Here is a 27,644-nt window from a genome sequence, read left to right as displayed (position 1 = left end):
ATTTATTTTTAGAGACAATTTTGATATGTAGATGAGGCTAGCCCCAAATTTTTGATTCTCTTGTCTCAGCTTCTGGAGTGCTAAAACACATGCAATGTGCCACCAAACCCAGCCAGTAATTATACTCATAACTAAAATAACTGATCAGAAAAATCAAATATCGGTATAATGTCATACAGTTTGAGCCTTAAGTTCTTCAAAGATCCAATATTTTAAATTCTGAGTCTCTTTGATTATATTTTCTATTTTATTCTTACAATAAGTCTAGTAATGTTTTCTGATCTCTGGAAAGTTTTTCTATTCCTGAAATCTGTAATCACTATTCTGGCTATCTCTCAATCAAAAAACAAACAAACAAACAAACAAACAAACAAAAAAGCCTATTTGCTGTAAGTGCTGTGGGATGTCTTTCTGTATGCTGTGAATGTGTTGCTCTGATTGGTTGATAAATAATCTGCTTGGCCAATGGTGAGGCAGAATAAGGTTAGGTGGGACATTCAAACTGGAGAGAGAGAAGAAAGGAGCGGGGAGAAGCATAGTGGTTTAGAGCACTCACTGGTCTTCCCAAGGACGTGGGTTCAGTTCCCAGCACTCACAGGTCGTCTCACAACCATCTGTAACATGGTGCACAGACAGAAATGCAGACAAAACACCCATACACGTCAAAGAAATAAATGAAAAAAAAAAATAACAGGTAAACCAGACCTGCAGAACACAGTAATTTAAGAAGCAGGAGCAAGCAGGAGTAGGATTACATCTGCTGTCCTTCTACGACTCAGGCAATCCAGGCAGGTCTTGTTAAGAACGCCCCAACAGGGATTCCTAGCAATGAAACAGATCTCCGTTCTCTGAGAAAATGTTGGGTCCATGTGAGATACTGTGCTACTCATTTGAGTATGGCATTTCCTGAGTCACAGTGTGCATGGTGTGCACGTGCGTGTGGGTTTGTGTCAGCATACACTGGTCATTTGACATCTCCACTCCCAGGAACGTCACTTCCCCATACTGTAGCCTCCTGGCCATGACTACTTGCCAGTTTCTCTCAGAACACTAGCCAGAGTCAGGTGAGCCAGGGCAAGCCCCCTTTTCGTGAGGTGACAGGTCTTCTGAGAAATTTTTTATCTTGGAATCTAGAACACAGAAATCATTCCCTTGCCCATCACAGAATGACATGAAAGTCTCGTACTGTTGACAGCCATGTCCCTGCCAAAGGGAGGAAGTCGGTGTGCAGTGGGAAAAGGTAGCATCTGTATGTAGCAGGGAAGGAGCAAAGACCAAAAGGTTGGAAGCAATCAATCCTTTTATTTATGTTCTTCTTTAGACTTAACTGTTCCTTGCCCATCTTAAGCTTAGCTGTTTAATCTTTCCTTCAATTCAAAAAACTGGCAATTCCCCATTTTGCCCATGCTTTTGTTAACTGAGAAAGAAAGATCTCTTAAGCTTTTCACTTTATAGGTATGGTGTTCTTGCCTCCATATATACCTGTGCGCCAGCTGCATGCAGTACCTGGGGAGGCCAGGAGAGGGCGTCAATCTCCCCTCCCCTACAGACAGCTGTGAGCCACCCAGTGGGTGCTGGGAACTGAAAAGGTCTTCTGGAGCCACCACTCCAGCCCTGGCCTAGGCTTTTTAAAATGAGGTTTTTGTTTTTGTTGTTTGTTTTTTCACTTACAGCCAAAAACATTAGATACCATGGGGGGAAGCCCACCAGGCCTGGTGGCATGATGTCTGCAGCCAGCTCAGAAAGTCCTGAGCAGTCTAGGAAACACAGGAGACCCTTCCAGAACTAAATACAGAGCACTGAGATGGCTCAGTGGGTAAAGGCACCTGCAGGGGGACCACAGCATGACGTTCAATCCCCTTCCCGTTCCCCTCTGACCTCAAGTGCTGTTCACCTCCTCCCCACCACGGGCTCGAGCCCCACGCCCAACATGTAATGTTAAAATAAATACACGGGACTGGCAAGATGGCAGAGGGGTACAGGTGCTCGCCATGCACTCTTGGTGACCCAAGTCTGATCTCTGGAACCTAACCTATGTAAAGGTAGTCGGAGAAGACTGCACTTTGTTGTCCTCTGACCTCCATGGGTGTAATACACAAACACACACACTCTCTCTCTCTCCCACTAATGATAGATAGATAGATAGATAGATAGATAGATAGATAGATAGATAGATAGATAGATAGATAGACAGATATAGATAATAAAGGCATTGGGAGAAATGAGTCATCAGTTAAATTGAACACTGCATTTCCCAGCACTGACATCAGACGGCTCAAGGGGCCTGTGGAATCCAATACCTCTGGCCTCTGCAGACACCCACATCCATGTACACAAACCCACATGCACACGCATAACTTAAAGCAATAAAAATAAATAAATAATCTTTTAAAAGGGCTGGAGAGATGGCTCAACAATTAAGAGCATTGCTGCTCTTGCAGACAGAGGTCCTGAGTTCAATTCTCACAGTACCAGTGACTCTAGCTCCAAGGAGACCCAAGGCCTCCTCAGGCATCTGCACATACCCACACACAGATACACACACACATAGTTCTTTAAAAAGATCCAAAATCTCCATCACTGAGTCACGACAATGACTAAGAGCACTTGCTGCTCCTGCAGGACTGGGGTTGGGTTCCCAGCACCCACACTGCGGCTTAGACACCAGTTCCAGGGGACCTAAGGCATGCTAATGTAGTGCCTATGCAGGCATGCTGGCAAACACATATAAACATAATTAATAAATCCTTTTTTAAAATGAAGAGAATACTTCTTAACTCATTCTATAAACCTGAGATATAGTCACTACATGAAGAATTCAATTGAAAAAAAAAAACTAATATTTAAAAAAAAAAACTAGTAGGTCTGAGTACAGACTTGGATCCAAAGGAGATATAAATGGCGAAGAGCATACATAAAAAGATGCATGTATCATCTGTAAAACATAGAATCAAAACTGCAGGAAGTAACAGACATATCCAGTAAGGTGGTACTTATTTATCTTAAAAGCAAAATTTATCATAAAGGGTAACATAAAGGGTAAGGCTGTAGAGAAATAAGACCGATCCAGCTGCTATGAAAGACAGTATTTCCATTTCCCCACCAAGACAAACACAAGATCATCATTAAACCCATCAACTGTACTTTTAAAAATTTTAACAAAAAAATTAAAAACAAGCCAGGCAGTGTTGGTGAATGCCTTTAATCCCATTCAGTACTTGAGAGGTGGAGGCAGTGAGTTTGAGGCAGCCTGGTCTACACAGCTAGTTCCAGGACAGCCAGAGCTGTTACACAGAGAAACCCTGTCTCAAAAAACCAACAAGTAAAAATAAAAACAAGTATTTAGATACTTGAACACCAATGTTTCCAATAGACAAAACATGGAATCAACCAACATGTCCACTCACAGATGAATGGATAAACAAAACGTGGCTATATAAACAACAGAACATTACAACATAAAAAGAATGGAATTCAAGCCGGGCGTGGTGGCGCACGCCTTTAATCCCAGCACTCGGGAGGCAGAGCCAGGTGGATCTCTGTGAGTTCGAGGCCAGCCTGGACTACCAAGTGAGTCCCAGGAAAGGCGCAAAGCTACACTGAGAAACCCTGTCTCGAAAAACCAAAAAAAAAAAAAAAAAAAGAATGGAATTCTATTAATCTCCACAACATGAATGGATCCTGAAAACATACAGTGTGATGATAAGCCACAGAATGACAAAGACTTGAACCTGCTTGTATGAAGCACACAGACTAAGTAAGCCAAATTTATCAAGAAAGAAAGTCGAATAAAGGTTACCAGGCCTGGGGGAGGGTAGAATAAGAAGTTATATTGCCTAATGAGTACAGAGTTTCTGTTTGGAATGAGGAAAATGTTCTGGAAATGGTGATAATTATATAACACTGTGAATGCCACTGAATTTCACAATCAAAAATGATTAGAATGGAAAATTTGTTTTACACAAACAATTAAAAAAGAAACTTGTGTTACTGTCCTAACAGAAAAGTTTGGGGAGAAATTCAATGGACACACCTATATGTTAGCAAGTTGAAATGCTATCTAAATATCTGCAGGCCTATTTTCACACTCACTGGCTGACAAATAAATTTAAGTTTCTAAAGAGGAAAACCTGCAGGAGTCCTATCAAAACTTTCTAGGTAGTGATGAGACTCTGGAATTTGGAGACATCAAGGTAGCCAAAGAGGTTTGCTTTTTCTTTTCTTCTCTTTTCTTTCTCTTTTGACAGGATCTAGCTATTGCACTCACTTTGGAAGACTTAGAACTCACCTCCAGGATCACATTACCCAGTTCTAAGGCAATGCAGGAAGCTTTCCAGGGACCGTGACGGTACCAGTCTTCCCCGGCAGAGCCCAGGCATTACTGACTCTGATGGTCACGGTCACGAGAGGAGAAGCCAAGTCCACTTAGCACCAAGGTCCACTTGGTGCAGGGTCTAAAAGCAATCTCACAGTCCACAACAGGACCTGTGCAGCTGCAAGAATTTGAGGGGCTGATCTACTTAAAACCAACAGAAAGAATAGTAATAATTCCCTTACAGAGGAAATGGGGGAAGGAAACCTGTACAGAATCGACACTGTCTAGAATGCAATACATTTAATATACCAGTTGCATTAGCTATTGTCAATGCTGCTGTTAGCTGTGTGTCACACCCAAACCACTGGTACCACTCTTTCCCAAGCTAATCATGGCTAGGCCTCAACGTCCATTACTTAAAATGGACCACATCAGTATCTAATAGATTCCATAGATTCAAATCCGCTTGCTACTATTACTTGGTTCCAGAGAGTCCAAAGACTATTGAGGTACAAAAAAGTTAGAGGGGCAGGAGGTGGTGGCGCACACCTTTAATCCCAGCACTTGGGAGACAGAGGCAAGTGGATCTCTGTGAGTTCGAGGTCAGCCTGGTCTATAGCGCAAGTTCCAGGACAGCCAGGGCTATATATATTGAAACCTCATCTTGAAAACAAACAAACAAAAAAGAGAATCATGAAATAATTATCATTGGCAGCATAGACTTCAAGTCATATGTATGTTTCAGAAAATGGAAAACTAGCTTAACAATCATGACCTAAAAAGTGGCAATCCCCAGCACCTCGGCAGAGATACCGCTTGCTCACTCTAGGGACAAGAGAAGCTGATGTAATTGTACATGAATAGTGTGGGGGTGCTTGCCGCGACAGAAATGTTCTGCAGCCAAACTATATCAATGTCAATACCCTGATTGTGTTGCTGAGATATTATCAGTGGGAAAAACTGTATTGTTTTACAACTGTATATGAAGCAGTAATTGTCTCAAAACAGCAACTTTAGAGATGCTAATGATAAACGTAAGAAATATTAACTAGGATTAGAAGTATTTACTCCATATAGGAGAAAGGAATAAAAATAATGGATATTGTGTTACTTTCAGGATAACCCCAAAGTCAAGGCCAGCCTGCATCACAGTGAGCGAGCTGAGGGCAGCCTCAGTACTACAAGAAGAATCCATCTCAAAAAAAAAAAAAAAAAAAAAAAAAAAAAGCTAATATACATAGTAGGATGGCTCAGGCAGTAAAGGCACCTGCCACCAAGTCTGATGACATGAGTTGGATACCCAGAACCAACTCCTTTGATTTCCATGTGGCAGCCCCTCCCCCACCAAGTACATAGATGTAAAAAATAAAAACTGTCCTGAGTAACTGTTTTAGTTAAAAATATTTTATCAGGCACTGTTACACGCCTCTAATCTCAGCTGAAGGAGTAGTAAGACCGTGAGTTCAAGTCTAACCCAGCAAACAAATCAAGCAGACCAACAAAATCTATCATCTTAGATACAAGGAATGAAAGTCTCAGGATGTTGTTTAGGACATTTCTTGGCTCTTGCGGGCCGCAAAAATATATCATAGAGATTCAGCTGTGTAGTAAAGCTGGACTTTGACTGGCCATTAGGAATATTTGGTGTTATCCAGCCTTTAATATTCCAGCTGTCTTCCGCTATGAAATCCTTGTGTGCCCAGACCAATTGGTAAACAGTTCAGCTTCCCAGACCTGCTGAACCTACTAAGTTACTAACTGCCCTGCTGAGTTTAGGAGATAAGCTTTGTTTCCTGTGCTAATGAAGCTCAGACCATCCCCTTGCCTTAAGGAGGCCTAGTGATTCTCCGTAGTATTTTGACTGAAAACAAAAGAGGCTTTTACATATCAAGGTGAGAGATAAAACAACATTCCTGTGGAGGCAGGGAACCTACTGCTCAAGGAAAGGAAGGGCAGGCATTTTCTGCAGACAGTGACAGAATAGCGCGGTGAGAGAGAAGAGAGGATGACAGAGGTTCCTAGAGGGTAAGCAGTAAGTAGTTTTCTGAGTGCCAGGAGTAGAGAGTAGCAGAGATGGAGAAAGAGGACACAGAGGACGAAGATGAGGCTGAAAGCATAGGAGTTAGTTGTTAGCTGGACTATGAGCTGGGGAACTGGACGGAACTGCAGTTATGGAGACAGGATTTCATCCCAGAGAAATAAAGTAGATGTTATATCTAGCTAGAGTTATTCCTGCCTTGAATGCCTGGTGGAACTATAGCTGAATTGATGTAATTTTGTCTTAGAGGAATAAAGTTAACAGACATAAGAACATAGTGTACGTAGATTTTTTTTTTCCCTGATGTCCCACGCCGGATATGGCAAAGCCACCTTGGGCCCTGTGGAATGATACTTGACCAGGAACTAGTAAATTTGGTTTTATTATAGTTTCATTTATTATACTCTGATCAAAAACCAACTGAGGGGAGAGAAAGGGGCTTATTTAACTCACAATTCTTAAGTTACTGTTTCGAGAAGCCAACAGGAACTCAGGCAGCTAGTCACATTAGACCCAGAGTCACCAGCTGAAGAAAAGAAAACCATCCTTCCTTGCTCTTTTTTTGTTCAGGAATCCAGCCTACAGAATGGTGCAGCCCACAGTGGCCTGGGTCTTCCTATATCAACAACAAGACAATCCACAACAGACCTCCTGCAAACTAGTATGATCTGGGTAATCCCACAAGTAAGTAAGACTCCCTTCTCAAGCTAGGCATGCCTTTAATCCCAGCACTCAGAGGCAGAGCAGAGGAATCTTTTATGAGTTGGGGGCCAGCTAGGTCTACATAGGGAGTTCCAGAACATCAAGACCTACATAGAAGAATTTTGTCTAAAACACACACCCACCTTACAAAAAACACACAGACCTCAAAAGACCAGTAGTATATGTTAACTAAATGAAAGCCTTAAAAAAGAAGTTTTTAAAAAGGCGGTGGTAGCACATGCCACATCCCAGCACTCGGGGAGCAGAGCAAGGCCAGCCTGGGCTACAGAGGGAGTTCCAGGAAAGGCGCAAAGCTACACAGAGAGACCCTGTCTGGGGGGGTGAGTGCTGCAGAGATTAAGGGTAAGAGTACTGTTGCTTCTGGGTTCAGTTACGAGCACCCACATGGTGAATAAAATTTTCACCTTTGAATTTCTAGCCCAACACCAAGAGTAGTAACACATCTGTAATCCGAGGCAGGACGATAAGAAGTTCAAGAACATCCTTAGCTATGTAACAAATGTGAAGCCAGCCTGGGTTACTTGAGACAAACACTCCTTTCTTTCTAGTTACAGTCACAGGCATTAAACATGCAAGTGTTTAAATCAAAATAACTCTATTTGCCCATTTGTTCTCAATGTGAATACATTTTAACGACAACTCATGAGCTGCACTGAAGATAGAAATATAAGAAGCAGCTCAGGCTGGCAAAGTACTTGCTGTACAAACTCAAGAATCCTAGCTTGATCCCCAGAACCAGTATTAGAGAGAGAGAGACAGAGAAAGAGTTGGTTCTCTGTCCCTTCCAGTTCCGGAGCCAGCCTTGACCCTGACACACAAAGATGAAAGAAAGTCAAAGGTAAACTAGTTGGCAGTACTGTGTGCCTGCTCTTCAATTCTGGCCAAGTGGATACTGCTGCTGCCATCAATGACCCCCTTCATTGACTTCACTACATGGTCTACATTGCATGTTCCAGTAGGATTTCACCCACATCAATTCCACAGCACAGTCAAAGCCAAGAAAGGGAAACTTATCAATGGGAAGGCATCTCCATCTTCCAGAGAGAAGACTACCAACATCAAATGGGGTGATGATGGTACCAAATATGCTGAAGTCTACTGGAGTCTTCACCACCACGGAGATCAGGGCCCAAAGTGTCATCCATCCCCTCTTCACCTTCTTTCTGCTGTCCCTCCGTATGTGTGACAGACAACGCACTCAAAGTTGTCAGCAATGCCCCCTGCACTACCAGCTGCTCAGTGACCCCGACCAAGGTCATCCATGGCATCAACACTGCCCTGAAGACTGTGGGTGGCCCCTATGAAAAACTGCGGCACGATGGTCACAGGCAGCCCAGAACATCAGCGATGCATCCACAGGAACCGCCAAGGCTGTGGGAGAAGGTCATCTCAGAACTGAATGCGACGCTCACTGCATTGGCCGTGTGTCCCTATCCCCCATGTCGTCAGGGATCTGACCTGCAGCCATGGGAAGGCTGCCAGGCACAGTGGCATCAAGACGGTGGTGAAGCAGGCATCAGAGGGCCCACTAAAGGGCATCCTGGACTATTCTGAGAACCAGACTGTCTCCTGTGACTTTAACTGTAACACCCACGCTTCCATCTTTGGTGCTGGTGCTGGCATTGCCCCCAATGACCACTTTATCAAACTCACTCCTGGTATGACAACAAATCTGGCCATAGCAACAGGGTGGTAGACCTCATGGTCCACATGGCCTCCAACCAAGGTAAGAAGCACTGGGCCACCCTGGACTGCTGAGAAGTCCCTGTTCAAACTCAGCCCCCAACACTGAGTATCTCCCCTTACAGCTTCCACACTAGGCCACACAAGAAGAGGAGGGGCTCAAGGAGCCCTGGTTTCTCAAACATATCAATAAAATTCACTGCACCCAGAAGGGGAAAAACTGGGCAAGGAGGTATGTGCTCATAAGCCCAGCTTTGTGAGGCAGAGACGGGAACCCACAGGGTCCACTGTCCAGCCAGCCTGGCCTACATAAAAGGTGAGCTCCAGACCAGTTAGAGACCATCTCAAACAATATGATGGATGGTACCTCAGGAAGGACTCCCAAGGTTGACCCTTGGCGTCCTTCTCTGACACAAAGCCACATTGTGTATATATAGCCCAAGCCGGCCTGAACTCACAACATAGACCATGCTGGTCTTACTTTGCAGTGACCCTCCCACCTCTGCCTCTCAAGGTCTGAGATTACAGTCAAGCACCACCATTTCCAGCCTGTAGGTCACCATTTGATGCTAAAATTGATATACTCATCAGCTTAAAGGGCTTCTACAATATTTAATTTCCAAGGTAGTTAGAAAAACAATATTGAAGTAAACAACTTATACTTTTTTTTTTTTTTTACTAAATATTTTTTTTAAAAAGTTAAATCCTCCGGGCCTGGTGGCACACACCTTTAATCCCAGCACTTGGGAGGCAGAGACAGGCGGATCTCTGTGAGTTCGAGGCCAGCCTGGTCTACAGAGCAAGATCTAGGACAGGCTCTAAAGCTACACAGAGAAGTCCTGTCTTGAAAAACAAACAAAAAACAAACAAACACGTGGATGTTTACATTTTCACACATAGGACCTTGTACATGCTGAGCAAGCAGACTATCATGGAGCTATATCCTCAGCATCTATTCCTTAATTAAATTATTACTCTTTATACTATTTTATATTTTATACTATTTTAAGTTTTTGTGTCTGGGTGTTTTGCCCATATGTATGTTAACGTACAGGGTGTGGAACTGGAGTTACAGGTGTTTGTGAGCTGATATGTGGGTGCTGGGGACTGAACCGGAGGGGGGGTTCTAAAGGAACAGCCAATGCTCTTAACAGCTGAACTCTCTCCACCCCTCTGTCCACTATTCTAAAAGTTCATTCAATGTTTACAGATCATTTAACAATGAACAAAAACCTGAAACAAGTACATTTGTACTAGTATTAACAAGAAGAAGAAGAAGAAGAAGAAGAAGAAGAAGAAGAAGAAGAAGAAGAAGAAGAAGAAGAAGAAGAAGAAGAAGAAGAGGAGAGGAGGACAGAGTACCTAAACAATGGTTAAATGCTGAGCTACCAAGCTTGGCAAGCGTTCGAAAGACCAAAGCTGTCAGCGTTCAGCGGAGTGTGGAGAGGCAGACCTGCCTCTCTGCCACTGAACTTACTCCTTCCTTCCTAAACTTATCACAATAGATAATCTGGCAAGCCTCTAATTTCTCCCTCTCCTCTCCTCTCCTCTCCTCCTCTCCTCCTCCTCCTCCTCCTCCTCCTCCTCCTCCTCCTCCTCCTCCTCCTCCTTCTCTCTCTCTCTCTCTCTCTCTCTCTCTCTCTCTCTCTCTCTCTCTCTCTCTCTCCTGGATTCCCACAGAGCATCTTAATCTCCCTCATATCATGAACAACAGAAGCAACATGTCCATGGTTTAAACAGGGCAGCAGGAGCTGGGCCTGCCGTGACAGCACAGATGACAGGCTCTGACGGTATATACCACTTCCCAAGGCTTCAAAATCCTACCGTCCACTACAGGCAGAAAGTCACCATTTTTATTTTCTCACATCATCATCATCATCTATAAATTAAAAACATCTTAAAGTGTTGGGACAGAGAAATGCTGGATCTCAGATGGGAAAAGGCTCCAGTAGGAGAGTGACTGTGAGGGAAAGCATGGAGTTCTCCATTTGGACACACAGGGACATTTTCAGGTTGGAAGAGCACAAAGACCCCAGGCAGGGACAGCATCTGGCACTTTGAGAGGCAGCATACATGTTTGCTTGGTGAATGGGGACTGCGCACGCTACATCAATAGCCCAAGTCAACATGTGGCACAGAGAAAGAGCTCGCTATTTCTGACGTCTTATACGGAAGCAGGACACGCATATAAAGTAGACTAGTTATTTCCCACCTCATAGAGAGCTATGCTTGATTTTTAGAAAAGGAAAAGCAGAGAGCCAGGGAGATGGTTCAGCAGCTAAAGGCACCTGCTGCCAAGCCTGAGGACCGGAGTCGAATCCTCGAGGTATGCATTATAGTGAAAGGAGAGGACCAACACCAAAGACCGCCTTTCGACCTGCTACGTACGTGTACACACACAATATATAAATAAACAACAACCTACCGCTGGCTTCTTAAGACTCCCTTCTCTGCTTACCCCTCACCCACTCCTCTTTAAAAGAAGACTGCCATCACTTCGCCAACCAGCCTCCTTTGCTATTTGTGATTTAGTCACTTTTCTCTTATTGCAACCAGCATCTGCTAAGAAGCCAACTCTGAGGATGTGGTGAAGAACAGTGGACAGCAACAGTCTGGACCTCAGCAGAGCACACTTTAGGTGTCCTCTCAAGAATGGCCAAACCCAGCACTGGGAAGCAGAGACAAGACCAGGAGTGAAGGTCATATTTGCCTACATAACAAGTTCAAGGCCAGCCTGAGATATGTAAGACACCACCTCAGATAAACTAAAAAAGGAGGCTGGAGAGATAACTAAGTGGTTGGTTAAGAGCCCTTAAGAGAGCCGGGCGGTGGTGGCACACGCCTTTAATCCCAGCACTCGGGAGGCAGAGCCAGGAGGATCTCTGTGAGTTCAAGGCCAGCCTGGGCTACCAAGTGAGCTCTAGGAAAGGGCAAAGCTACAGAGAGAGACCCTGTCTGGAAACCCCCGCCCAAAAAAAACAAAGAGCCCTTAAGAGGACGCAGGTCTGGGTGTTAGCACCACATGGTCGCTAACAACCATCTGTGATGCCAAGAGAACCGGAGCCTCTTTTGACGGCTGTGATCACTAGGCATGCATACAGTGCAGGTACATGTGTGCAGGCAAGGCACTCATGTACGTAATATAAATAAACCGTAACAGGCCAGTATGGGGGCTAGTGAGCTGGCTCAATGAGTGAAGAGCTAGTCTGCCAAGCCCGACAACCAGTTTGACACCCAGGACCCACACAGTGGAGAAAACGACCGACCCTTCTCACCAACACACGTGTGCCATGGCATACACCCCCACACAAAACGGAGTAAGTCAATAAATGGGATAAAAAAATTTAATGTTTTAAAAAGCTGGGCATGGTGGTCCATGGGAGGCAATAGCACATGGATCTGTGAGTTCAAGGTCAGCCTGGGCTACATACTCAATTCCAAGGTCAGCCAACACTACATAGTAAACTTTGACTTTGAAAAAAGCTTAGAAAGACTTTGACTTTGATTTAAAAAAAAAAAAACAAAACTGGAATCTGGATGCAGACATCCACGGCTAGGCCCCTGGTGGAGCACTGGGAGTCTAATTAGTGAGAAAGAGGAGGGTTTATATGAGCGAGAATTGTTGAAACCAAGGTTGGATAAAGCACAGGGACAAATAACCAAATGAATGGAAACACATGAACTATGAACCAAGGGCTTAGGGGCCCCCAACTGGATCAGGCCCTCTGAATAGATGAGACAATCGATTGGCTTGATCTGTTTGGGAGGCGTCTAGGCAGTGGTACCAGGTCCTGGGCTTGCTGCATGAGTTAGCTGTTTGAAACCTGGGACTTATGCAGGGACGCTTGGCTCAATCTGGGAGGAAGGGACTGGACCTGCCTGGACTGAGTCTATCAGGTCGATCCCAGTCCTCGGGGGAGACCTTGATCTGGAGGAGGTGGGAATGGGGGGTGGGCTGGGGGGAAGGGGAGGGGGGCAGGAAGGGAGAGAACAAGGGAATCTGTGGCTATTATGTAGAACTGAATAGTATTGAAAAATAAATAAAAATAATTAAAAACTGCCACCTTTAATCCCAGCACTCGGGAGGCAGGCAATCTCTCTGAATTTGAGACCAGACTGTTCTATACAGTGAGTTCTATCATAGCCAGAGGTACACAGTGAGACCTATTTCCAGGAAGGAAGGGCCAGTAAGTGTGAGAAACTGAGGCAGGACTGTATTGAGTTCAAGGCCAGACTAGGCTATAGTATGGCCAATATATAAGGACGCTTAAGATTTGTTATTGTTCAGAAAGACAATTTCATTTTGTACAGATGCCTTTTAATTTATGTTTCTGTGTAAGTGTATGCCACAAGTGTGCAGGTGCCCAGGGAAGCTAGGCACCCTGGAGCTGCTGTTACAGCAGATTGTGAGCCTCCAGATATGGATGCTGGGAACTGAATTTAGGTTCTCTGGAAGAACAGTATAAGCTCTTAACACTAAGCCATCTCTCCAAACCCTAGAAAAACAATTTCTTGTATTTCACAAAGACTGTTCAACAAGAACAGACATGCTTCCTAATGAGTTTCAATGAAATGTTTATTCCCAAATTTCCCCCCTTCTACAAAGGATCCCAACTCACTACTGTTGCAAGCAAATATGTGTATACATATATACATGTGTATATATGTATACATGTATATCCCATAAAATAAAAGATATAGAAAAGTTATTACATATTTGTATGTAAGGTATATTTTAAAAGTTCATGTTGTACAATAATTTATAAACTGTAGGGCATATTTGTCCTACTACAAATGAGTATCCATGAGGTTCCTTTATTCTTATGGTGATACAGATCAAAACACAATCTACTTTCTTGGGGTATCACCTTAAGTATGAACCATTAAATAGACTCCATATTTTTTAATTTTCTTGAAGCAGTTTTAGTCTGTAGTTCAAGCTGACCTGGAACTCACAACGTAGCCCAGGCTGGCCTCAAGTTCACAGCAATTCTCACCTTAATTTTCCACGCACTGCGGCGACAGGCCTGAGCCCTTCCTTATCTACCATGTGTGTGTGTGTGTAGGCGAGGACAGCTGCTGCGCCTCTGACATCCCCACGTTCCACCTGGTTTCTGTGAGACAGGGTCTCTCACTGGCCGGGTACTTGTCCAGTAGGCTACACTAGTTGGCCAACAAGCCAGGAATCTGCTTGGTACCCACTCCTTTCTTGCTGGGATTTTAAAGCCGTGCCACCGTGGATTCTCAGGTCCTCATGCTCCTAAGGCGGGCACGTTACCAACGAGCTATCACTCTGGTGGGTCATTTTGGGGGTGGGGGTGGGGGTAAAATCGAGACAGTTTTTCTCAGTGTAACAGCCCTGGATATCCTGGAATTCTTTGTAGACCAGGCTGGCCTCAAACTCAGAGATGCACCTGCCTCTGCCTCTACTCTATTGAGATATTGAGATAGCTGGCCTTCAACAACTTTTTTTTTCTCCTTCAAATTATGTACAGTGTTCTGTCTGCATGTTCGCACTTCGGGCCAGAAGAGGGCACAGATCTCATTATAGACGGTTGTGAGCCATCATGTGGTTGCTGGGAATTGAACTCAGGACTTCTGGAAGTGCAACCAGTGCTTGGAACCTCTGAGTCATCCATCTCTCCGGTCCCAATCTCAAACTTCTAACCCTCCTGCCTTTACTTTACAGGACACAGAAGTGCTGAGATCACAGGCTCGCATCACCACACATAGTTTATTGAGTGCTGGGGATCAGACCAAGGGCTTTGTGCATGCTAGGTTCTCAATAAAGGCATTGAAAACATACAAAGAGGTGGAGTATAGACAATAGTTCTATTTTTCTTAAATACTGAAAGCCATCAACACACAAGTAAGCATATTTAAATAGGCAGAGTATGTATAACATACTAGTTTTGTTAAATAAAATACTGAAAGCCGACTGGCAGTAGTGGCACACACCTTTAATCCCAGCACTCGGGAGGCAGAGGCAGGCGGATCTCTGTGAGTTTGAGGCCAGCCTGGTCTACAGAGCGAGATTCAGGACAGGCTCCAAAGCAACAGAGGAACTGTCTCAAACAACAAAACAAACAAAAATATTGAAAGCCATCAAAACAAGTATATTTAAACTATTATTTACTATGAGGATATGGTAGATATCATTATTTTAGGCTTCTTAAATATGGAGTATCCATGTAATGGGGTTTATATTATAGTAAATTAAAAAGAAGTTGGTTTATACAGCAAAAGGATCTCAAAGATATTTTAAGTGAAAAGAGTTATACAGCATATTACCTAGTATACTAAAAAAAAAAAAAGACTATGTCAAGTATGTTTGCACAGATACATACACACATGCATGTACAAATCTTTGGTGGCACATACATGAAAAGATATACAAAAAGTAGCTACAGCTACCACAGGACATCTATGGAATAACAGAGTAGCTAGAAAAACACAAAAGGAAAAATCTCCTCAGACCATGCTTTCCGTATTTCACCTTTGAGGTTGGGTTGTTTTCAGACAGTAATATTGCCCAGGCTAACCCAGAATTCACAATATTCCTGCCTTAGCTTTCCAAATCCTGATATTCTAGGCATGGAGCACTACACCTGGCGATATTTTGACTTTTGAGCAATTTATGTTTATCAAAAAGAAAAAATTAAAAGTACTTTACCTTGTACCATTGTTCCTAATGACTTCCACAGTTTCTTCAACAAAATATCGGTCCTTGACATATGCATAGATATCATCACAAATTTCATGTAAGCGTGACCGATGGGTAAGGTTGGTCAAGTATAAAACTGGAATAATTAGTGGTTCTGGGAAACTCTGCAGGTTCTGTCTTGCTTTTTCTTCGGATTCAAGTGCTTCCTGATAAGTCAGTCCAGGTCTACCCGTCACAGCACAGCTCCACACAAGGCTGTTGCACAGAATGGTTCGTTCAAAAAAGTCACTGATGAAGAAACAAAAACAAAATCCCATTACCTATCATTTCATAAACTTTGCATTAAAATCGACACCATTATGACCTTTGCCCCCATGCCACCTCATCAACTTAATACACAACTTGGGAAAGGCCTTTAACGTGCAACTTAAATGTGCTATGAGGTAAGTTGAACAAGCTGTACCAGCTCTGAAATTTGGAACCAAAGTGAAAGCAAATCAAGCTTTTCATTTGTAAGCTTTTCTGTTGAAAAGAACTTACAACACTAACATCAACTGACCATGACGTTTTAATAGCCCTTAATAATAGAAATAATAATAAATAATAAATCTAGGCACCTAACAATAGGAGAATTACTGATGGAAAGTCAGTCAGTAAGCAGTGTAAGAATTCCTAATATAACAAGGGCAAACGACCTTATTTCAAGTTCCAGCCTTCCTTTATTTTTTTTACAGTGTGTAACGACTTGACCTTGCAGACAGACAGACAGACTAGAAAAAGGAAAGAAGCGACAACACAGAAAGAGGAAGGGGAGGTGGCGGGAGGGCGAGGAGGGGAACTTGCAAAGCAGGCATTTTGGGATGTTAAACAAAATCAGGCTAGGATCTGGGCCTGGTGGCTCGGGCGTGAGTAATGCCAGCACTGAGGAGGCTAAGGAGATTCCCAGCAATTTCAGGGCCTCCAGTGAGTCCCGGTTCACCCTAAGCCACAGTTTAAAACCTTCTCAAAAAATAGAGCCTGTGCCAGGAGTGCCGGCGTGTGCCTGGGAATGTGACATTTGGGAGGGTCAAGGCTAGCCTACACTACCTGAGGTCCTCTCCAGAAAACACAAACAGCCCAGGGTAACAGCCGGGGACAGGGGTAAAACACCACTCATTCTATGTGCAGTGCCTTCAGGGACTACAGTAATTTCTTAATATATTTTCCAAAGTCTACCTGGTTTCAGTGCAAGAAACCTATAAAATAGAAAAACTTCAGAGAGACTGGGTAGAAAAAACTCACTGACTACACAAAAGCCCACACACATACATCATAACCACAAAAATGTGTCTTTATAGACATACTATAAACAGATGTTCCTATGGAGAAAGCAAGACTGGGAAGAAAAGGAAAACTTGAGTGGATAATTCTAAAACATTTCCATTGTTTGAATTTTTATTCAGTCATGTACTCATGCATCATTTTACAAGAAGGCTTTGCTAAGTATAAAACATTAGAAATATGCAAAAAGTGAATAAGATAACAATTGGAGGCTACAGTAAACTTTTGTCCTATCTACGTAGAGTAAAAACATATATTCTGGTCTACTTTTCAATAATTTTGTGAATAGTATGAGTAAGTCATTCTTTTAACTTCCATCTTCCTGAACTCTTCCCCCATCATTCTCAAAGCACTTAAAATATTCTGTGTACACTTCTTGGCTAATGTATCTATCTTACTACAGATTATCCCTATAAACATTCAGATCTTCAAAGAGCATTTGGGGCATGTCTATTAGGATTGTTTCATTTGCACATGTATCAAGACAGCAACAAAATCAAGAGAAACCCATCACAGTACAATGAAATGAGACAACAACAACAACAATATGATGATGATGACACGACGATGATACAAGGGGCCGCCGAGGACCCTGGAGTCCCAGCACCGTCAGCAGCTCACAACTGTCTGTAACTCCAGCTCCTGGCCTCCTCAGGTACCTGCACTCACCTGCGCGCGCGCGCGCGCACACACACACACACACACACACACACACAACTAAAAATAAAAGTCTTAAAGCCAGGCATGGTGGTGCATGCCTTTACACCCAGCACTCAGCAGGCAGAGGCAGGTGGATATATAAGTTTGAGGCCAACCTGATTTACATAGCAAGTTCCAGGACAGCCCAGGCAATACAGAGAAAACCTATTTCAAAAAACCAAAAATAAAAATCTTGAAAGAGAGAAAGAAAAAGAGAGAGAGAGAGAGAGAGAGAGAGAGAGAGAGAGAGGGAGGGAGGGAGGGAGGGAGGGAGGGAGGGAGGGAGGGAGGAAGGAAGGAAGGAAGGAAGGAAGGAAGGAAGGAAGGATGGATACATATGGCAAGTCACAATGACCCTGATTCTACATGAAGAGCCTTTTTTGAAGTATGTTTTGGCACAATAAGTGGTTATTTTTAAAAAAAAGACAAACAGATATACTAGCAAGAGACTTTAAAGGAAGGCAAAACAGGTCAGGAATTAGGGCATTTTTTAAGTGGTATTAAGGGTTAGTTCTTTTTTTTTTTTTTTTTTTTTTTTTTTTTTTTTTTTTTTTTTGGTTTTTCGAGACAGGGTTTCTCTGTGTAGCTTTGCGCCTTTCCTGGAACTCACTTGGTAGCCCAGGCTGGCCTCGAACTCACAGAGATCTGCCTGCCTCTGCCTCCCGAGTGCTGGGATTAAAGGCGTGCGCCACCACCGCCCGGCAAGGGTTAGTTCTTAAAGAAAGCATAAAGTTAAAGAATACCCATAGGGATAGTGGGGGTGGTAGGACCTCTTTCTAATAAGAAAGTTTGTGTCATAATAATTTATGAACTAACAGGCAAGGATAGTTATTCTTTCAAGCATACAGAATAAAATGGATACAAATAACAATATAAATTATATTAAAATCATTTAATTTTTGTATTAAATCTTATTTTGTAAAATCTTACTACCCACATCAAACCATTTCAACAGCTTAATGGTCCACAAGGCCAGGCAACAGCTTCTGTATCAGAGAGCATAGCTTTAGCTGTTTCAGCCAAGTGCCTAGGGTATTTGGGGGCCACGGGGCGTGTGAAATCACTGCAGGGTGACAGGTAAGTATAAATCAGGTTTCCACAGACACTAGACTTAACACTGTCTAAAATCTCCAAAGTGAGCACTGGTACAAGTTCTTTCTATAAGCAGCCATTCATTAAGCGTGCTGCCAGGTAGAAAAATAGGGTACAGAGTGCCAGTGGGACAGCTCGGCAAGTTGTCACCACGCCTGACAACCTGATCCCTAGAACCCACGTGGTACAGAGGGGGTCAACTCACTGGTACCTAAGCTCGTGTGCACACACAACAATAAAGAAACAAAACAGGATGGGAACCCAGTGACGCAAGCTGCCCCGCTCCTCCCGAGGTCTCCTGCAAACCTTCATGTTCTTACATTGATAGCCTTGTACACCAAGATCCAGCCCTCAGGAGGGAGGAGGCTGGGTATACTCCACCACGTGACTAAGCTGTCACAAAGGAGGGGAGTCCACCACCCCAACAGCACAGAGCCATCTATGGTACACCTTCAACTATGAAGTTTATTAAAGCCAAATTCAAGGAGGTGGGTTACACTGTCTCTTCGACATCTACATCACAAGTCCATTTTACTATTGTGAGCAAAAAGAAAACGCCAACACTTATTTAATATGAATAACTAAAGCTAACATAAATTACATCTGATTTGGGACTGTACTCTTCAATGATCCTCTTTAGGATAGGGGTATTACTGCCTGGCAGCCCAATGCAGCCTTCTCTGGGTTTAATTTCACTGGCACACAATCACATCCTCACTTCCACCTACTCTCTTGCTTTCTTACTTCATTGGTATAGAGTGTGGGAGACACTGTGACCAACAAGGTCTAAAATATTCATTATCAGGTCCTTCACACAAAAACATATAATGGCCTTTCCTCTTTATCATTGTTTCATAAGGAAAAATTCTGAGCTACAAGGTAAAAATCGTTTCGAAAGACATATTCTAAAGTCTACCAATTCCGGTGAATTAGCTAAGAAACAAAGTGCAACAGGCTGTTAATTTGTTAGGGATTAGGCAAACTGAAAGCCTAGTGGATTTAAGAATTAAGGAACATCACAGGGAGGGAGGCGATGGCGCACGCCTTTGATCCCAGCACCCAGGAGGCAGAGCCAGGCAGATCTCAGTGAGTTCGAGGCCAGCCTGGTCTACAGAGTGAGATCCAGGACAGGCACCAAAACTACACAGAGAAACCCTGTCTCAAAAAAAAAAAAAAAAGAATTAAGGAACATCACATGCAATTCAGATGAACAAAGTGCACTTTACTTAAGGGCTGAAACTCTACTAGCCAGATACAAAATGTTGTGAGCTCTAGGACAGTTCAAAGATCTAAACCACTGCCCTGCTCACACAAAAATAATTATCCATATGCTAAAAAATAGAATTCCTAACCCAAAATAGTCCCTGATATGCAAAGGATGAAAAGTATGGCTTATTAACTTTTAAAAGGTGGCCATTACTTAAGACAGCATAAAGTTCTCTATAATTTTCTTGCCTGAGAAGGTCATAAGAGCAGACTGGACTGTGGGCATGGCAGAATTAACGTCTTATAAAGATTCCAGCAAGATGAAAATTGAATTTTCATATTCACTTATAAACAGCCAGGAATTTTTTTTTAACTAATAAAAACCCAGGGTCTAATTTTTCAAAACCACTCTACTGAAATTTTATTTTGCATCTTACTTAAAGCTGCCTTTGATAGAGATGACATAAAGGACAGGTTCCTGCAATCTGCAGGTGGTAGAAAGCTGAGAAATCAGAGATCACATGCACTGGTGCTGAATGGGAAAGTCCTTCTTAACAATAACGGATGTGAAGAAGACCAGTGGAGGCACACACCTTTAATCCCAGCACTCTGGAGGCAGAGGCAGGCAGATCTAAGTTCAAGGACAGCGTGGTCTACAGATCAAGTTCCAGGATAGCCAGAGTTCCAGGACAGCCAGAACTACACCGAGAAATCCTATCAATCCTATCTCAAAAACCAAAAAAGACCAATTTTTTTTTTTTTTTTTAAGACAGGATTTCTCCGTGTAGTTTTGATGCCTGTCCTGGATCTTGCTCTGTAGCCCAGGCTGGCCTCGAACTCACAGAGATCTGCCTGGCTCTACCTCCCAAGTGCTGGGATCGAAGATGTGTGCCACCACTGCCCAGCCCAAAAAGACCGATTTTAAGTGAAACTCAAAACTAACACTTCAGTGTTGGTTTTTAATATAGTTCCCCTACAACATCTACGTAGAATGTCTTTCTGCTCCACTTCATGTCCTGTGAGCTTCATCCCTCAGGACCCAATTAGATAGTCTCCTACTTGATGAGGGCTTCCCCAGCTCCACCACACAGCTACCAGCTTCCTCTTGGATCTTCCACTCTGCTGTATATGACTTAGACACTTCTCCCTAGGGAGACCCATTATCTCAGCATCTTCAAAGTCTCTCCAAAGAAAAATGCAGAGTGGACACTCTCTCCATGGATGGTCCACATTCATTTTTATGTGCATTTAGGCAGAAAAAGGGCCTAAGTGAGAGGCAGAGAGGAAATGTCTGAACCTAGCATTACCACTTTTCTTTGGGTCAAGTTACACAATCTCTCTGAACCTGCTTCCTCTTCTATAAAATGGGGGTATATTTATTTCATAAACAGTTTATGTAGAAATTAAATGAGAAAATTTAACAAATGCCCATAGGATGTGTGCACTCAAAACATGTATCAATTTTTTTATTGTTCAAAGATCTTACGTGCAAAGAAGATCCTAAATCAGAGGTTCTCAACCTTCCTGACGCTGTGACCCTTTAATACAGTTCATGCTGTGCTGACCCCCAACCATGAAATTCTTTTCCTTGCTACTTTCTAACTATAATTTTGCTACTGTTATGAACCATTATGTAAATCTGTGTTTTCCCATGGTCTTGGGCAATCCCCGGGAAAGGGTTGTTCGACCCCCAACTGGGTCAGGTCACCACCCCCAGGTTCTGAACCACTGTCCTAAGAGGATCGCCAGGACAGCAAAGAGACAATGTCAGGACCACATAAAGCGAAAGTCCAGCGCTGGGAAGAGGAGGACTTAACTAGCCTAAGCATCTGAGGAATTTCTTCCTGGTAACTCCTTGAGGGCAAGCAAGGGGACAACAGAAATTTTTAAAAGAAACAGGGCTTAAATCACTCTAGATAGGACAAGGGCAAGCAATAAAGTATGTCCACGAGTTCTGTATTTAGAGCGTGTGTGTGTGTGTGTGTGTGTGTGTGTGTGTGTGTGTGTGTGTGTGTGTGAGAGAGAGAGAGAGAGAGAGAGAGAGAGAGTATAAGCACACAGTGAGAGCCACAGCCAGTGTGAGTCGAGGTCAGTTCTCTCCTCCTACTGTGGGTTCTGGGATCAAATTAAACTCAGGCCCTCTGGTCGGCATTGCAAGTGCTGAGCTAACGCGATGGCCCAATTTTCACTGTACTCTGATTATTAGCATCAGATTATAATAAATACCCTAAAACCCAATTTGTGGACAAAGAAAGCTAAAGGTGTTCAGATGTCTTTGAAATATGACTATTCATTCATTCATTTATTCACTTATTTATTAGGATGTGTGTGGATATTTTGCTTACATGTATGTCTATGCACTGTGTGTGTGCCTGGTGCCCAGGGAGGTCAGAAGAGGACACTGGATGCCCTGGAACTAAAGTTATAGACCGTTGTAAGCTGCCCTGAATGCTGGGAATTAAACCCAGGTCTTCTGGAAGAACAGACTATTTTTTTGTTGTTGTTTCTTTGAGACAGGGTTTTTCTGTGTAGCTTTGCACCTTTTCCTGGAACTCACTTGGTAGCCCAGGCTGGCCTTGAACTCACAGAGATCCGCCTGGCTCTGCCTCCCAAGTGCTGGGATTAAAGGCATGCGCCACCATCACCCAGCCAGACAACATTCTTTAACTGCTAATATAGCTCTCCAGCCAACACTGACTGCTGATTTTCTTAGACATGGAGTCTAAGTTTATCGTCCCTTGAATCTAGGGTGGCCACTGTTTTCATCAATATGACAGAGATGAAACAGACCTCAGCGCTGTTCTCCTCCCCTCCCCTTCCGCCTCCCCTGTTCTGGAGCACCTCAGAATAGCCCCTCAAGGTGAGAAAAGTCATCCCTTCAGAGCTCACATGTGTCAGAGCTCATCTCTTACTCTAGTCAAGATCAGCTTTGCCTCCAACTAGACATAGTTAAGTGGAGGAGCCCAGAGGAGACCAGCAGAAGCATGCTGAGAATCCACACAATAGAGAAACCACAAGATGGACTGTTATCTCCATCCATGAAGCTCTGGAGTATACCAGGACACTACAACCACTGACACACATTTTGAATAAAGAAAGCAATGTATTAACATACAAAGGCATAGCCTGCTAAGCATAAGAAAGCAAGCTGAAGGCCAGGAGTAGTGGCGCACGCCTTTAATGCCAGCATTCCGGAGGCAGAGGCAGGAAGATCTCAGTGAGTCTGAGGAGGCAAGCCAGGTCTACAAAGAGCTCCAGGACAGCTACACAGAGAAACCCTGTCTCAAAAAAACAAAAACAGGAGGAAGAAAAAAAAAAAAAAGATAAAGCATTTAGGAATCTGCTCTACCTAGGAAAAAAGCATTTGAGGGCTCAGCAATCAGGGACATGTGGCCAACTTATTCCTAAAAAAAAAGCTAAATACACCTAATTCAAAGATTATCCACATTCTCTTGAAAGTACATGCTCACCAAACAGCCTTTGACTGCGACTAGACTTCCGACATGCAGTCATCAGTGTGGGGACGGGCTGGTATGAAGAGCATTTCTCCCCATGGTAAACTGATGGCACCAGGTGTGGTGGCACATGCCTGTAATCTCAGCACTCAAGAGGATCTCAAGTTCCTGGCCAGCTTGGGCTACACAGCAAAACCTTGTCATTCATAAACAGACAGCATTCTGATTTGTCTACTTAAATCACGGAGGGGCGTAGTAAGGTCACTGCTGAGCTGACAATAGAGTAGTGCCATCTACAAAGACCTAGCGAGCTAACTCGAATAGCTTGTAATTCTAGTTCCTTGGTACTTATTTCCACAACCTTTGACAACAGGAAGAATTCTTCCTATCAGCACCACGTGACAGTCAACACCAAAAAGCACAATGTCGAGGGCCTTAGAAATAGGAACTAAAACTTGAGTGCCATCAGTTGCTGAAAGTGTGATTACAATCGAAATCCTGGAGCTAATGACACCTTCCTCATCTACCCAAGGGCTGAATTAACAAGGAGGAACTGATGAACAGAAGCGACCATGTATTATAAGCTAGTCAAACCTTTTTCATGGAAAGCGAGGTGGACACAAGCTGGACTGCCTACTAGTCTGAGGTGGAAAAGTTTCTTAAACTTTACAAAGATTCAAAGAGGTAAAATTTCAATTCTAAACAGCCAAAAAAAAAAATCAAAAATATTAAGCTAATAAAACAAGTCATTAGGAAATTATATTAAAGATGTATAATTTCTAGTATTCACAGCCAACTGTCTATTTTTAACAATTCACAACCAAAAATAAAACTTATGGGCCAATCAAAATTACAGTATAAATCTTTACCTGACTTGGAACTAAATTATGCACTTTAACATGTCTATTTGCCTACAGTTAATGTGCTATGTGTAACAGGTTTTCAGAAAGCAGGTCAAACAAGAGTTAGCAATTAGTTCAGAAACAGGTAGTTCAAACCACTTCAACAGAGGAATCGATAGTCTTATCACTGACAATCCATCCTGGTCAGGGTCTGTCTTAGAGAAAAACAGGAATGGAGCACAGCGCACAGAAGGAGGTGAGGACCATGGCTGCTTGGGAAGGAAAGAGGAAGTGGACAGTAACGACCCAAAGCCGGAACACTATTTAGCAATGAAAAGATTTCGGACCAGCTACTAACCAGTAAGCTAGACGTTTGTTGGAAAGTGAGCAAGGCTAGAAGCTGTAAAAAACCTCTCAGTACAGCAGAAATTTACATCAAGACATGAAAAGAAAACTGAATTGAGTGAGCATAGATTTTACCCAGACCATATACCATCCACCCTAAATGCATTTTTGGAAAGATGATTTATTTTTTTACTATTTAAAGGTATGGGAAGAGAACTTTAAAAAATTTTTTTGTTTTTTGTTTTTTGAGACTAGGTTTCCCTGTATAACAACCCTGGTGGTCCTTGAACTCGATCTGTAGACCAGGCTGGCCTCAAATTCACAGAGGTCCACCTGCCGCTGCTAGAATTAAAGGTGTGCCTCACCACACTGGCCAGAAAATTTAACAACTAAACGGCAGTCTTTCTTCTATTTCACAGCCAATTCAGAAATCATAAGGATTAAATATCTAAGGAGATAATGCAATTTTGTTTGAGGGCAAATGATCAAATCTCTGCTTCCAAATTAATAACCTCCCTTAAACTGTAACTCCCAAAGCCTCAAACGTGTCAGCGCTGGAGAGAAAACACATTTTGTTTTAAGCTATCTTTAAATGTTTTAATATCCTCAGACTACAAAGCTTACCATTTCAACAGATTTCTCCATGATTAGAATAATTCATCGAAGGAACCAAAGTACACCAAGAGTGTTTAATTTACAGGGGGCAAATAAAAGTCAAATCGACCTCGCCCTCTACAGTGAGGGCAGCCTCTTTTGCTGTTTGGGTTGGAGGCATTATTTGGTTTTTAAGTCAGGGTCTTACTTTGTAACCCAGACTGGCCCAGAACTCATTCTGTGGCCCAAGCTAGCCTCGCTCTTGCAAACTCAAGTCTCCTGAGTGCTGTGTAAAGAGAGCCTTTTCACAAAATATTGTTTACATCAGAGGAAAGAAGAGTTTGGGGTGTAAGCCCGTCAACTACTTTTCTGGTACTCTCTTTAGTTCAAAAAGAATCAGAAATGTCACTAAGGACTGCGGCTTAAACTTTGGAAGAAAATATGAAGACATCATCCTTGTACAGTTACCCAACTCAAATCCACTTAAGAAGTTACAAGAGTGCACTCAAAGTAATAAAACAAGTCTGTACAGGAGCCCTGCGAGATGTGCACTCCTGCTTCAAGGTACTACTGTTGGATGGAAAGTACTATCTATTTCTCTAGATACAATACGTTTGTTTACCTGTAACCCCTTCTAGGGACCTGGAGGTGGGGGGTGTTACTTGGAACTGACCTTTCTAATCGCACTATCCCTTTCTCAGACAGCCGCTGCTTGCCTAAAGACCTCCCTGGACCAAGCCTTTCCCCCCAGCCTCCCCACACACACTTTTGAAATCCTCCTACACACAACGTATTTGGTTGCTATTAACACAGGGTTTCTAAGCCACAAAGAGAGTCTGCGTGGATGACAGAGGAGAAGGGGGGGGACACCAGGCTGTTCCTGTGACTGTTACCGACGAGTCCCTGTTTCAACACGGATCGCTGAAACACACTTCTGCACCGCTTCGTGTCACTGCGCAAGCCAGCCGGGAGCTCTTGGCTCAACCAAGCAATGAACTGAAGATTTGGGAGCTGGAGCCGCCTCTGCAGCAGCTGCAGCGGGAGCAGCAGCAGCAGCAGCTTCGGGTTCTTATCAAAACAAAAGCAGTGGCACATGTCAGGCGGCCCACATGCCGGGTCGGGGGGGATAAAGAGGCGACAGACTGAAGCCGGAGTTGAACTAGTCGGAACTCCTACCGCCGCTGGCGCCGGCCGCGCTCTCGCCTACAACCCGAGCAACACGAGAGGCGTCCGGGACCCCGCTGTCTCCCACTCCTTCTCTCCCCACGCTCGGCGGACCAGACTTCTTCCCTCGCCCGTCTCCCGGAGGAGGAGGAGGGGGTGGGGGGAGAGGGAGGCGGTGCAGAGACGCCGAGTTCCCCCGGGGACAGGAGTTAGTCACCAAGAAGAGGCGGTGACAGAGCGCGGCGCGCGGCGCACACTCCCAGGCCTAGGCGGCGCGGGGACGCGAGGCCGCCGCTCGGGACACCCGTGTGTCCCCGTCCCCTCCGCCCCCCACTCCGCCTCCACTCCCGCCCCGGTGGTCCCCACCTTAGCTCAGCCCCTGGCACCGGCACACACACACACACACCCCAAAAAAGAAACCAAAAAACAAAAACAGAAAAACATCACAAGCCACGCGCGACCGCGACAGGCCAGTCCCGGGGCGGCCGTTTCCTGCCCTCCGGGGGGGTGGCGGGGAGGTCAGGGACTCCCTTCCCTCCCCGGGCTGCGGGACCGCGGCGGCCCCGGCGGGGGATCCCGGAACCGGCGGCCGAGCGCGTGCGGCCGCGGCGGCGGGGAGGGGCGGGCGAGGCAGGGGAGTTTCCGCTCGCTCGCCCGCCCAGCCCAGCTCAGCTCAGCCCAGCCCGGCTCAACCCAGCCCGGCCCGGCCCGGCAGGGCGAACGCGGCGCGGCGAGCGACTCGGAGCGGGTCCCCCCCGGCCCGGCCTGCCTCCGCCGGCCCCGCCGCCCCACGCACGCACGCACGCGGTCCCGGCGCGCGGGGGAGGGGCGGCCCGGCCACCCCGGCCACCGACCAGCCCGGGAGAGGCGGGGACGGGGGACGGGGGGGGGGAGATAAAAAAGAGCAGACAGACAGACAGATAGACAAAAGGGCGCGGGGGCGGCCATCGTCCCCCCCCACCGCTAACTAACCCCGGCGCCCCCGCCCGCGCTCCCGCCCGCCCGCCCGCGCCCGTCCGCGCCCGGCCTTACTCGTAGTGGCGGAAGATCTCGTTGGTGACTTTACAGTAGAAAACTTCCTCGTCCGGCCGCAGGTCCCCCGGCGGCTTCTGCCTCACGAACGGCTTTCGGTGGAGCAGCGGCATCTCTCCCTCTCTCGCTCTGTCTCTCTCTCTCTCTTCTCTTCCCGGGCCGCGCGCGTCCGCCCCCGCCGCGTCCCTAGCAAATTGGAGGGAAAGGAAAAGCCTAGGTAAGGTGGGGAGTCGGGGGGGGAAGTGCCGGGCCGACGACCGAGCTGCCTTTTGTGTGTGTGTGACCGACGCGCCCGGTCCTCCTCCTCCTCTCCTCGCCGACGTCGGCCGGTGCTGCTGCCCGCACCCCCCCGGAGTCCGGTCGGGGCGGCCGCGGGCCCCGGCGCAACCCCGCGCGGGGGGCCTCACAATGGGGCGGCCGCCCCCTCCCTCCCCCCCGCCCGCCCGCCCAGCGCCGCTCCCGGCCGCCGCCG

At 44.9% G+C, this 27,644-nt stretch overlaps 1 protein-coding gene across 7 annotated transcripts in view; it reads right to left on the bottom strand.

Moving 5' to 3' along the window:
• The window catches only part of Baz1a (bromodomain adjacent to zinc finger domain 1A), a 119,245-nt gene that overhangs the window by 59,050 nt on the left and 32,551 nt on the right, over positions 1-27,644 (bottom strand). For 3 of the 7 annotated variants that reach the window (XM_076550652.1, XM_076550655.1, XM_076550656.1), the window contains exons 2-3: positions 27,173-27,358; positions 15,433-15,711 (exon numbers count right to left, since the gene is read on the bottom strand). In XM_076550652.1, the coding sequence (XP_076406767.1) occupies positions 15,433-15,711; positions 27,173-27,285 (392 nt within the window). In that variant the 5' untranslated portion in view covers positions 27,286-27,358. Of the gene's footprint in view, positions 1-15,432; positions 15,712-27,172; positions 27,541-27,644 lie in introns of those variants that run through there. The other 4 variants (XM_076550657.1, XM_076550658.1, XM_076550654.1 and 1 more) reach the window with 3 other exon arrangements.

This window comes from Peromyscus maniculatus, chromosome 14 (assembly GCF_049852395.1).
Source record: "Peromyscus maniculatus bairdii isolate BWxNUB_F1_BW_parent chromosome 14, HU_Pman_BW_mat_3.1, whole genome shotgun sequence".
NCBI lineage: Eukaryota > Metazoa > Chordata > Mammalia > Rodentia > Cricetidae > Peromyscus > Peromyscus maniculatus.
Note: the sequence above shows the minus strand (reverse complement) of the source record. Positions and strands in the feature narration are given on the sequence as shown.